This window comes from Populus nigra, chromosome 6, assembly GCF_951802175.1.
Source record: "Populus nigra chromosome 6, ddPopNigr1.1, whole genome shotgun sequence".
Lineage (NCBI taxonomy): Eukaryota > Viridiplantae > Streptophyta > Magnoliopsida > Malpighiales > Salicaceae > Populus > Populus nigra.
In genome coordinates this window covers 14,125,773-14,137,673 of record NC_084857.1, presented here as the reverse complement: position 1 = coordinate 14,137,673, position 11,901 = coordinate 14,125,773, and the positions used below count along the sequence as shown (strand labels likewise).

Genomic DNA, 11,901 nt, shown 5'->3' with positions numbered 1-11,901 from the left:
TAATAATATCGTTAATTATCAAAAAAATTATTTTAAAAAAATCTATCAAGCAAGAGTATAGAATAATTAAAATAAAATAAAATATTTATTATGAATTTAAATATTTATAAATCCAATTAATCTGTAAAAATAGTGGCGCTCGTGAAGGGGGCAGGTTTTCGCATATATACCCCACCCATTCACGATTTAAATTCCATGGAGAATCGGCGGAGCTGTAGGTCAGTGATATTCTAAGCTATTTTTCCTTTTTTTTTTCTTTATAAATTCCTACATTTGCTTCATAGTTTACCGATTTATTGTCATGACAAATCAAATCAAGAGAGGCTTTTAAGTGGATGTTAATTTTAAGATTTCGAGGAATTAGTTAAGATATGTTTAAATTAATCCGAATATTTATAATCTAAACATTTATAATTATATAAAAACAATACTTTCAATTAATTGATAGACTAATCATACCGAATTCTTCTTTTATATATGTGATGTGATTAATTTCTCATGAAATGCATCTAGTGGTGTTTAGAAATATGATAATAATTATTTTTTAAAATTGTTTTTATTAAAAATATATTAAAAAAATATTTGTATTTTTAAAAAAATATTTTTGACATTAACATATCAAAACAATCTAAAAATAATAAAATAATTAATTTAAAATAAATAAGTTTTTTAAAATAATATTTTTAAAACTTAAAAACAAACGGGATCTTACTAGAATCCTTCCCAACAGATTTTGCCATCAACTGATCACGAAGTGTTTAAAAAAAATATTTTTTAATTTATTTTTTATAGCATACTCAAATATTTAAAAAATCAATTTATTTTTTCATAATATTATAAAACATAAAAAATAATTAATTTTAAATGAAAACAACTTTTAAAAATAAAAATACTTCCCGATAAATAGACGGGGCATAGCGAAAATTTAATTTTTACTAGAATGATCACAGGAATACACCCCATACCCATATCAATCCCGTGCATTTATTTGGAGGTTGACTTCAAGATTTGAATCCAGAAAGTCAATAAATAAAACATGCTTCCTTAATATTACATCAATCTCTTATAGTTTTTAAAAATACACTTTTCCTTATTTTATGATATATTTAATTCGATAGAGTATTGTTGTTGACAAGATAATTTGAACATAGAAAGTTAATAAATAAAACATATCTTCTCTATCGTCACATGATCTCTTAAAATTTCTTCTTTTTCCTTGCAAAACACACTTTCATTTATCTTATAAAATATTTAATATAATGGAGTATTATTATTGAAAAAAATAATTTATATATTCTTTTTAATTTTTATTTCATCATCAATATTAGTGACACGTGTCAATATATCTATGCACTGATAATTTTCATTTCATCATTAATATTGGTGCAAACCGTGTTATTTAAAAATTTAATTTTTTTATCAAAGCTTAAAAATAAAAATTATTTTAATACTACAATAAAAATAAAAATAAAAATCCCATGTAATTCAATTTTAAAATAAATAAAAATTATTTTAATATATTTCAATATAAAAAACAATCATAACTACACTACCATACAACCCTTGATGCATAGCAAATCCATTAGTGTCCTTATTCTCTCCTCCTTCCTAAAATACTCTTTCCACTATCACATGCATAATTATTCCAGCACTATTATTAATACTACAACACATGCTAAATCTATTTATAAACGAAATAATTAATTTACATTAATTGCAAGAGAAATACATTAAAAAAATATCTTAATAACTAAATAATAATAATACTAATATAATAATAATTTACCAAATCATGTAGAAAAAATTATAAAGAAGTGTTTTAAATTGACGTGCGTGCCTTTTGAAATAATTTTTTATTTTTAACACGATGCATCAAAATCATTAAAAATATTAGTTTAATATATTTATAAACTAAAATATATTTTAAAAACACCTAAAGCTGTGATAAACATCACATAAATGAAGAATGAGATAATAATTCAAAAACCGTGGACCCGATATTAAAACCCTAAAACGAAGGTAGAATACGGGTGTGTTTAAAAAGACACACGTGACACGAAGGCGGGGGAGGAGGGGGGGGAGGTGAAACCAAGGCTTCTCCCGCCACGAACATTGCGTGCGAGGAGAGAGTGAAAATTTACCCTCCCAGTAAAAACTACCACGCACACACGTGTCAATACTTTCACTCCATCTCTCTCTCCTCCCTAAAATTGGGACCCTTTCACCGTTACCCTTCACTTTCTAGATTTCATATTTTTTTTCCTATTTTGTTCCTGTTAAAACTCTCTCTCCCTCCCTCTGCTCCGTCGAGAGACACCCCCTCCTCCCTCTCCCTCTCTGGATCGAATTCCCCACCAGAAAAAAAAACCTTAGAAAATCCTCAAAATCTATCATATTTTCTGGTTTTAATTCTTCATCTTTACTTGGAAAATAAAAAAGGAAAAGGAAAAGCTTCGTTCTTTCTTGCTCTGTATCTCGAGGATTCGATACCAAGAGACTGTCGGTTGCGTTCTGGGAGAAACCAATTTAGGGTTTTACTTCTTTAATTTCCATTCAATTATCGTCTTCTCCTTCTTCTTCAGGTTCTTTTCTCTTCAATTACGTTTCTTGATTGATCTGTCTATTCATTTTTTATATTCTATTTATCGCAAACCCTAATTAATTAGGAAAAAAAGAAAAAAAACTGACTGGTTGTATAGATAAAACATCTTCGTATCCATTGGTTATTGTTTTTTTTTTACGTACAACAAGAAACTCTTTGAAATTTTTGGTTGCGTTGTTTTAGTTTGCTATCCGGAATCGAGGATTTTCTTGTTGGGTCCCTTTTTCTTAATCCTCTTCTTTCTATCTTTGATTTTTTTGGTTTGATTAGAATTTTTTTTTCCTTTTTGGGGTTGCTAAGTATATCTTGTTAACATACACAAGAAAAAAATTTGGGATTAGGTTAGCGTAGAATGGCGTTGAATTTTTCGCATAGACCCCTCTTTCCTCGTCTATCCGAGGATAATATGGTTTCACCGATGAGGATTTCGATACAGGAGAAAGTGGAGGATTGTTTTGATTATGGAAGGGATAGGAGTGGCTCACAGGAGTCTATGCATAAGGATATTCTTGATCTTTTGCCTTCGGATCCCTTTGGCATGGATATAAGTACGACATTTACTGCTATTACGGGGTGGCTTGAGGATCTGGAGGTGGATTATGGTGGTTATGGTAGGGATCAGGTTTCCACGAGAGATGGAAATTACCAGTTGTTTGCTGACTTGAATTTTATTTGCAATAATGCCATGTGGTTTCAACAATTTCCTGGGAACATGGGGTTCGATTTATCTAACGTAGTGGGTGGGTATGGTGATGAGCGTTCGGAGGCGAATGAAGTTGGGAATGCACCTCATCAAGAGGCTCCTGGATCAGATTGTGACATGGAGGATGTTTTGAGTCCGGGGAATGAAATCATTGACAATGAAACTGTTGGGGTTGTGGATGAGAGCAGTGGAGAATTCCAAAATGGTCATTTGGTTTGCTCTGATGGAGATAAAGAAGCTCCTCATGCAGCTTTTGCTTTTGCTCTTGGTTATCTGGGTGTGCGGGATCTTCTTGTTGTTGAAACTGTTTGCCGATCCCTGCGTTCTACTGTTCAAAGTGACCCGCTTTTATGGAGGAGTATCCACATAGATCAACCATTGAATGAGAAGATCACTGATGATGTTCTTTTGCAGTTAACTAATAGGGCTCAAGGCAACTTGCAATGTTTGAGCCTAGTGGAGTGTCCAAGGATTACTGATGACGGGTTGAAGCATGTGCTCGAAAATAATCCAAGGCTGACCAAGGTGAGCTCACATTCATCTAACGCTGTTTTTGTATTTGTTCCTCAATCCCAGCTCTTGATTGTTGGGATGTTGGAAGATGTGTTAATTTTCATCTGTAATTCAATTAATTGCCTTATATTTATTTTAATGGTTTTGACTTAAAATGGATCGTGTTCTGCTCTGCTCTGCATTTTCTTTTTGGTTTTAAAATATCTATATGGATCTTACCATCAGTACGATTCAGGTTTTAACTTCCCTCCTATTCTAGAGCCAGATTTACTTTCTGGTACTTGGTTATGATGAAGCACGGTTGAGCTCTTTTGGTTGGTGAATCCCTTTCATTATCTCTTATATACTGCAAATGCTGATTATTCTCCCGACCTTGTTTAAAAGATTTGTGTCTGTTGTTATAGACATGGAAGAAAATTATCCGTAGTTAATTCAGAAGTACAAAAGCAGATGAAATTATTTGCAGTTAATACAGTAGAGCAGTGATTGCATATTTTCTGCTCACCAACAGTCAGGATGCAACATCTCTGGGCATGTCATATGCTCTATCAACTGCTTTATAAATATATTGTAAGCAAAAAACAGGTTGAGCTTGTTTTATGTAGGCCTGCAATTACAGTTTTCTGTAATTTGTCATCGCTGTCTTATGAAATAGGCAACTAGCAGTGTAGAGCTTTTGCTGGTTCGTTCTGATGTTTCATCATCCACATGGTTTATCCAGTTTTAATGGACAAGTTGTGCAAAATAGTTTCTTATGAACACATGGGACTAATGTAAATCAATAATCCCTTTTCCCATGTATGGCGAGCTAAAAATGCACTAAAAACAGTGAAAAAAGGATGCAAGACTAAGATCTTACTCTCACAAGCTATGCCCACTTTATATTTATAACTTGCCCCTATTGTGACATGATTCTGGTCATTGGTGACCAGACATTGAGATTCCTTGGAAACCAGTTTATTGCATTTCCGTAGTGCCATCTTTTGATTAGTGGTTTTTGGGCACCAGTTTTTTTATGATCTTTCTATAAATTTTTGTCACCCCCCCCCCCTCCCCACTGTTACATCCATATTGCTTTATTTGATTTGATAAGATGCTTATATTTCTTTCCTTCTCCCCTTTTTTTCTTTTTTTTTTATTATTCATTTGTTTATATGCAGTTGAGTGTACCTGCATGTACAAGACTCAGCATCGAGGGCATTGTAACTAGCTTAAAGGCATTCCAGGCTACGGGGACTCATGGGGTGAAGCACTTGCGCATTGGTGGGCTCTATGGTGTGACACAGAAGCATTTTGAAGAGTTAATGTTCTTGTTGGGCCCAGATAGCCACATCCAACAGAATGCTCACAAGCCACATTTTTATCACAGAGGAAATCTTTATCTGTCATGTGAGGATGATCGTGCAATTGATATTGAAATGTGCCCAAGATGCCAGAACCTGAGGCTAATTTATGATTGCCCTGTAGAGGGTTGCCAGGGAAAAGAGCATCCCTCTCAGGCTTGCAGGGCTTGCAGCCTTTGCATTGCACGATGTGTTCAGTGTGGCCGGTGTATTAATGACAGTGAATATGAGGAAACATTTTGTCTGGAGTTGCTTTGTTCAGATTGTTGGAAACAGCTGCTGAAATGCTAAGAGATGCAGGATAGGAAGATTGGCCCCCTCAAGTCTCTTGAGCTCCGTAAATCTTACTGCAGTCTTCGTGTTCATTGCTAGAGACAGATAAGCCTGCTTATGTGTTCTGTTTACTAGTTCAGAATCAGTGATCATCCAAGAAGAAAATATAAGGCAGCCTTCAAGTTGGTGAGCCTCTCTGGTGCAGCTGTTAGACTTCAAGTTGGGATAGGTTCATTTGGAGTGAAGTATATGCGAATTTATTTTATTTTGTGGAAAAGGAGATGCAACAAAAAAAAGTAAAACAGAAACCGAAAAGAGAACAGATAGCAACGGATTTTGAGTGGTTGATTAGTTCTCCATGCACTGTTGGCAGCTAAGTATCACTCTTGTCCGTGGTTCCTTTTTTTTTTTTTTTATCATACCTAGTAAGAGAGGATCAGTTTCACCTCTTTGTGTTCAGAGCTGGCATATGTACCTGCATGGAAGTTGGGGTTTGGCACATTAAGCGCTCTCAGGGTTATGTATATTTCTTTGATGATTGAAATTGTGGTGTCTGTCATTGTTCCTAATAAACTTTTATATTGTCCCCGTCAGAGCAACCGCTGGATTTTTCATTATCTGTGAATCTCAGCGTATATCAGTGATCTTTCTGTCGCCAGAATAGAGTGATCAGTTTTCCTTCTGTGCACGATTTCATATGATGCTGATCTCTGTCTAACCGTTATTGGTACATGGTGTGCAGTTTCAGAACAAGCCTTTTTTTTGCAAGCGCTGTCATCTTTGGACTGCGGGACCATGGGATGATCTGCTGCTTCTGTTACTGGTAGATTGCTAGTTTGATATGTGATCTTATTCTTGGCTCCTAGCTTGCTTTCCTTGTAGAATCTATTTTTCCCAACCATGGTGGATATGTATTAACTTTGATATTGTGGTATTGTATTTTAGTGCTTCCATTGAAAGATTTTATGGGCCCAATAGTGGGTGCCGAACTGTCTCTTAACCTTTTCAATTATGAAAAGAAAAGAATATGCGTTACTAGTGGTGCTTTTTTGCATCATATGTTCGAAGGTTGCAAGATGTTCTTTTTGGTCCTCTATCATTGTGGTTGTAAAGGTAGGGAAGAGAAAGGTTTCTGGAAGTTATGTTTTCTCACTTTATTTATTTATTTATTTATATAAATATTTAGATGGATGTATATACTTTGACTAATTTTATATATTTTAAAGTTAATGAGTATATAAATTTCCAGTGATTCTGAGATTTATGAGATTCAAATTTATGATTTTTAGGGAATAAATTTTTAATTTGACCAGTTGAGTTACATCACTTAAAATTCTTTCTCTATTTTTACCACATCTAGAAAATGCTTTTGATTTTTTTTTATCAAATCATGTGTGTGTGTATATATATATATATATATATATGAATTTTTTTAATATATTAATATTAAAATTAAAATTTTTAAAATAAAAAATATTATTATAATATATTTTTAAATAAAAAATATTTTTAAAAATAGCTACAGCTGAAATAAAGCCCTATATATTTTCAGGTATAAATGGATATGGATAAATTCAGTTCTGCATTTCCCTCTTCTGCTATTTTAATCCCTTCAACTGGAAATTAAACCATGGATTTGTTGAAGGCCATTTGAAACACACAGTTCAGTTGTCTGAATACGAACGAAATATATAAAAAATTGCATACCATAAAATGAATACTGAATTGGGAGATGGCAGCGTATAGTTAACACATGCAATCAAAGCAGGAGAGAACATTCCAAGCAAGATGAACAAAAGAAGTTGCCTGCCATAAAATTAGTACTGAAATAGGGGATGGTAGAAGCATTCAGCAACAGACCTACAAAATGGTGATGGAATTTGATGCTAGACTAAATTCGTTGCATAAGTTTACCTTGTATCTTGTTTGGGTTTAGGTCATTTTTGTTTTTCCGTTTTAAAAATATTTTTTTAAAAAATAATTTTTTTATTTATTTACTTTAAATAAATAATTTTTAGATTATTTTATTGTTAAAAATAATTTTTAAAAAATAAAAAATATTATTTTAATATATTTTTAAATAAAAATTATTTTAAAAAATAATCAGTAATTTTTTTTAAACGGTTTGGGAGCCTAGGTACTTGGCCGACGTTTCCATAGAAGGCATTAATGATAATATTAGACCCAAATTAGTATATAGTTGGTTTGCATGTTCGAGCTCAATGGTTTTTGCCAAGAAAAAACATCTCTTGACACCTGAAATTTATATGTTGTCTAAGCCCTCGGCCCCTAGTTGATATGGTGAATTGGAATCATGAGAATTATTGGAGACATCCTACGTTGAATGATGGCCTACCAATCTGATTGAATGAAAGAAAAGATGTTTAAATTCTGAAGGAATACGGGATAAACTTTATTTTTAATTCATAGATGGAAGTGACAGAACAACACCAGAAGGTATATTGTTCAAAAGCATGCGAACCTGGATGACAATGGATTCTATCAAGGGAATGGGAGAAGAACATGATGAAATCAGTCTTGTTCATTTCTGAGATTTCCTACGAATATCTTTCATCCATGCCAAGCTCAATACTTTCTTGCCAAAACTCTTCTTCTTCCCACCCTTCCCCTTTTTGTCATCTTTGTTTGACGATGACTGCGGCGGGGGGTCAGGGGTGTTATAATCCCATTGATCAGCCCAGGATAGCCCAGATTCCATCTCTTTTCCCGTTCTTTATCTCTGCTGAAATATTCCTGCTTGGATATTATCTTAATTAGATGAGCATGGTTAGAAACTTATGTCAAGGCCATTGCATTTCTTAAATCATCGTTGCTCGCTTCATTCCTTCTCACATGGCAGAGGTATTTTTGGTGGACAGCTAAGCAAATTTGGCTCAAATTCAATGGTCATTGCCCTTTTTTTACTCCAACGTCAACCTAACCAACTGTGTAGAGGGATTAGTTGGGTGCTCGTCAGTTATCTCTGCCCAAACAGTTTCAGAGAGCTGTCTCAACCGCCATTTGCTTTTCTTAGCTCAATGCTGTTTTAAATTAGCCAACATAGTCGTTGAGGTGGTCATCTTCTAATCCTCAAAACGGTTGTGTTTCCGGGAGACAAGCTGTCCATGAATTTGACTGTCCATCTCTAGAGATAACTACAAAAACAGGAATTCCTCATTTGAATTCATAATTGGATAAGGACCATTACAATTTCAAGCTGGTCCAGAAAGATTACATAAATAGGTATACACTAAAATTAATGGGCTGACTATCTTTTAGAGGGGTAAATGATGGACCGAGTCATAAATGGAAATACAAAATAGTGAGAGCTCCATTTCTGCTTGAGAGTTTTCTTTTCACCAGTTCTTATTAGCGAACTGATTGACCATGCTGTCACAACCTCCTCACTTGCTTATTTCATCCTGCTGTCCTCCAACTATTCAACCTGATGGGCTCTGAAGTGTTTGATTTCTGCAAATCCTCTTAACATCATACACCATCTTACATAATGAGTTTGTTCCACTTGTGAGCAAAAAAATGTTAGGAATGGTGATGAAACTCTTGCAAACAGAGTCAAAAGAGGGGACAGAAGGAAACCGTTGTTTACGGAGGATCCATCATGTTTGTTGGGGGAATAAGTAGTTCAGGCAAAAATTGAGGGAAGGAAAAGAGAAAAGCGCAGTAGAAGAAAACAGCAAGAAGGGAGGTCCCAGCATGGTCAAGCAGCTTACTTCTAAGGGTGAAATTGCAAAATGTAATTCAGGAGCCCATCACCTAAAAAACTCAACATGACCTGCAATCTCCCTACACAGCAATTTGGATTCCGTGGCTAACTTCAGGCTCTTAACAATGGCAAGTCCTGTCTGTTTGTGTGTAGATGCTGGCATATATGACTTGGCTTCCTCTTCCCTTCCTATCAACAAAGCTTCCCTGGCAGGAATGACATTTTCCCACCAAAATTCCCGTAAAATACCATGTATTATCTCCCAATAACCGCGATCTCTGCACACACGAAATATTGTGCTTCCATTTGGTGTCCAGCAATACAAATCCGCCCATTCTCTATCCATTATCTCCAATTGCCCCTGCACTTGAGGCACGTAATAGAAGGGCATAGTGGACCAAGGAAGACCCTTTTCAGGCTTCCCCTTGTTATAGGGACACTTAACTTCCAGGATGCCACCTCCAGGAAAGCAACCAAGAAGACCATCAGGGGAAGCACCAAGAAGACCATCAGGCGAAGCACCAAGCCAATCAAATTGCTCCTCTGAATGGATTGCAAATCCCAATGAGCTCACCTCACGACTTGTGATGTTCTTATACCGATTTATTGCTGCTGCTTCATTGAGCACACCCCACTGCATGGCACTGTTTGCAGATGCTTCAAGGGTCTGTGTCTCAGATCCAAACACTTTCTCATGCCAGAGCTCAGGGCGACGTTTTCCCTTCCAAAAACCCAAAGCAGTGCTGAAGGTGCTTGTTGTTAGCCTGTCCCTCCTAAGGGCAAACCATTCCTCTGAACGTTGGGGTGCATCAGATCCAGTAACACAGGCAGCCAAAACTAGTGATGAGGGGGGGCGCACTATGGGAGGGACTGTTCGAGAGATCAGAGGTTCGGAGCAAGTGTAAAATATTCTGTAAGATCCAGTTCCATGCCTTTTCCTCGGGGACAGTGATGCCACCTTGTTATGATGAATGCTGGGAAACATGGTTAAACAGGCCTTGCTCATTTCCATGAATATCAGGCTGTTGTTAGTGCCTTTATTTGGTGGATTGGTCCTGCGAAGGCCACACTCTGCATGAAATATTAGTCAAAAAGTCGGGTAAAAAAAGAATAATCATTATAACAATAAATTTTCCATGCAGGATAATAAACCTACAATAAGAAGTAGCAAGGGTAAATGAGTTCATAAAAATCAGAGCATGCATTTCCTTCATAATTTATACAAGCACCCTCTTGGTCTCGTACAGCATAAGAAGCCATTGATAAATTACAAATGAAGGTTGTCAAAAGTAATCAACAAGCAAAAAAGATGCATCCCCTTCTCAAGAAATGAAGCATATTCACCTCTTACTAGCTAGTCAACCAGCCTCGCATCCAGAAAACAATATAAATAAATCAACGGAATGTACCTGATTTTTCTATCATGGAAAAGAACTGAATTCACTCTTCCTAACAAAAGCCATATCCTTTCACTTTATTCTTGATGCTTAATGAGGATCAAGCTAAAACAAAGGTTAGCCTGTTCTAGCAGAATTACCAAACACCTTAGGCACATTGAACGGAAAAATCAGTTGAGGGTTTCATTTTTAAACATGTGATCTTCTTTACATCAAGTGCCATTGTTTACTGCAAGGATAGGAGCCTTGCGCTTGTAACCATGCTAGCAAGCAGACACTTCATGCAAAGTCAGAATGATAAAATCAAAACTTGCTTTCCCAATTCCCAGAAAAAAGTTTAGCATCTACATTCACTGCATAGATAATCCTCAACAATACACCAACCAACCACAAATAAGCAAATCCTTAACTGAAAACCATCCCAAAAGCTTACAGCTTTCAACCCCCAGCAAATTTAGCATGGCTTATAAATTTTGCAATCAAATACTAACAAACCCATGCAATAAAATCTCCGAGGCATAAATAAAACTTATCACAACAAGCAATAAGAGAAACCCAATTCTCTAAAACATGAAAATGCAGCTGTGTTATAAGCAAAGTGTTTGATAATATACCTGAAAGAGAGTTTGAGTTGGTGGCGCTTATCTTTTGATGGGCTGAAACGGAGAGAGTGCAAAAGGGTCGAGCATCAACGGAAAGAAAGGAAACTCTAGATTGAATGGAGGAGAGTTGAATAAGCTTCATTGTTTCACTTCGCCGATTATCATTGCCTTTAGGATTTCAAATATTGTCTTTGAAGGAAGGAGATTGGGAGGAGAGGCACACAAGGAGGGCAAGGTATCGGAATTGAATAAAAGTTTGCCCAACCACGACGTTTTCAAAAAGATAAGTGAGATTTTGAGGGTATTTCATATTTTGGCCCTCACTTTTCTTTTTTTCTAATTTTATAGCCAAGACTATTATGGGATTGGTAAGAATTGAGTAATTTTATGCTGCAAGAAAGAGATATTAACATTTGGTGCCCGTAATATTATTTTAGCTTTTGGTGGGGTTAGAAGTTAATTTCTTTCCTGGGATCCAACGTAATTATTTTTAAATTCATACGATACACCATAAATTTTTTATAAAGATTTTCCTTTGCTTATAAAGTAAAAGAAAAAAGAAATCCTTTTTTTAAAAAAACATGTTTACATTTGACCTAAAGATTAGATCCAAATGACGAAGGGAACATAATTCCTTAATAATCCATCACTCGAGATTAGTTAACATTAAAATTAAGTAGATAAAGAAAAACAAATTGTAAATGGTGCTTTACAAATTGGTATGAAAATAATTTTTATCGTTAA

General features: G+C 35.2%; 2 protein-coding genes across 3 annotated transcripts; one reads left to right on the top strand and one right to left on the bottom strand.

Moving 5' to 3' along the window:
- Positions 1 to 2,233: 2,233 nt before the first annotated feature.
- LOC133697384 (F-box protein SKIP14-like) lies at positions 2,234 to 6,486 on the top strand. Its single transcript, XM_062119877.1, has 2 exons — positions 2,234 to 3,830; positions 4,979 to 6,486. The coding sequence occupies exons 1-2, from the start codon at positions 2,955 to 2,957 to the stop codon at positions 5,450 to 5,452; spliced, it is 1,350 nt and encodes a 449-aa protein (XP_061975861.1). The 5' UTR covers positions 2,234 to 2,954; the 3' UTR covers positions 5,453 to 6,486.
- Positions 6,487 to 8,586: 2,100 nt separating this feature from the next.
- Positions 8,587 to 11,457, bottom strand: LOC133695659 (uncharacterized). Of its 2 annotated transcripts, none has more exons than XM_062117575.1 (2): positions 11,170 to 11,457; positions 8,587 to 10,229 (listed from the first exon to the last, which is right to left on the bottom strand). In XM_062117575.1, the coding sequence occupies exons 1-2, from the start codon at positions 11,297 to 11,299 to the stop codon at positions 9,205 to 9,207; spliced, it is 1,155 nt and encodes a 384-aa protein (XP_061973559.1). In that variant the 5' UTR covers positions 11,300 to 11,457; the 3' UTR covers positions 8,587 to 9,204. The 2 variants fall into 2 exon arrangements, with proteins under 2 accessions (XP_061973559.1, XP_061973560.1); XM_062117576.1 differs by having other exon boundaries at positions 8,587 to 10,213; positions 11,170 to 11,308.
- Between the last annotated feature and the right edge of the window lie 444 nt (positions 11,458 to 11,901).

What these genes read in the sequence shown, in the direction of transcription:
- LOC133697384 (XM_062119877.1), top strand. Translation starts at nt 2,955, where the DNA reads ATGGCGTTGAATTTTTCGCATAGACCCCTCTTTCCTCGTCTATCCGAG. An exon ending in ATAATCCAAGGCTGACCAAG is followed by an intron (nt 3,831 to 4,978) that starts GTGAGCTCACAT and finishes GTTTATATGCAG; the next exon opens with TTGAGTGTACCTGCATGTAC.
- LOC133695659 (XM_062117575.1), bottom strand. Translation starts at nt 11,299, where the DNA reads ATGAAGCTTATTCAACTCTCCTCCATTCAATCTAGAGTTTCCTTTCTT. An exon ending in CAACTCAAACTCTCTTTCAG is followed by an intron (nt 10,230 to 11,169) that starts GTATATTATCAA and finishes TATTTCATGCAG; the next exon opens with AGTGTGGCCTTCGCAGGACC.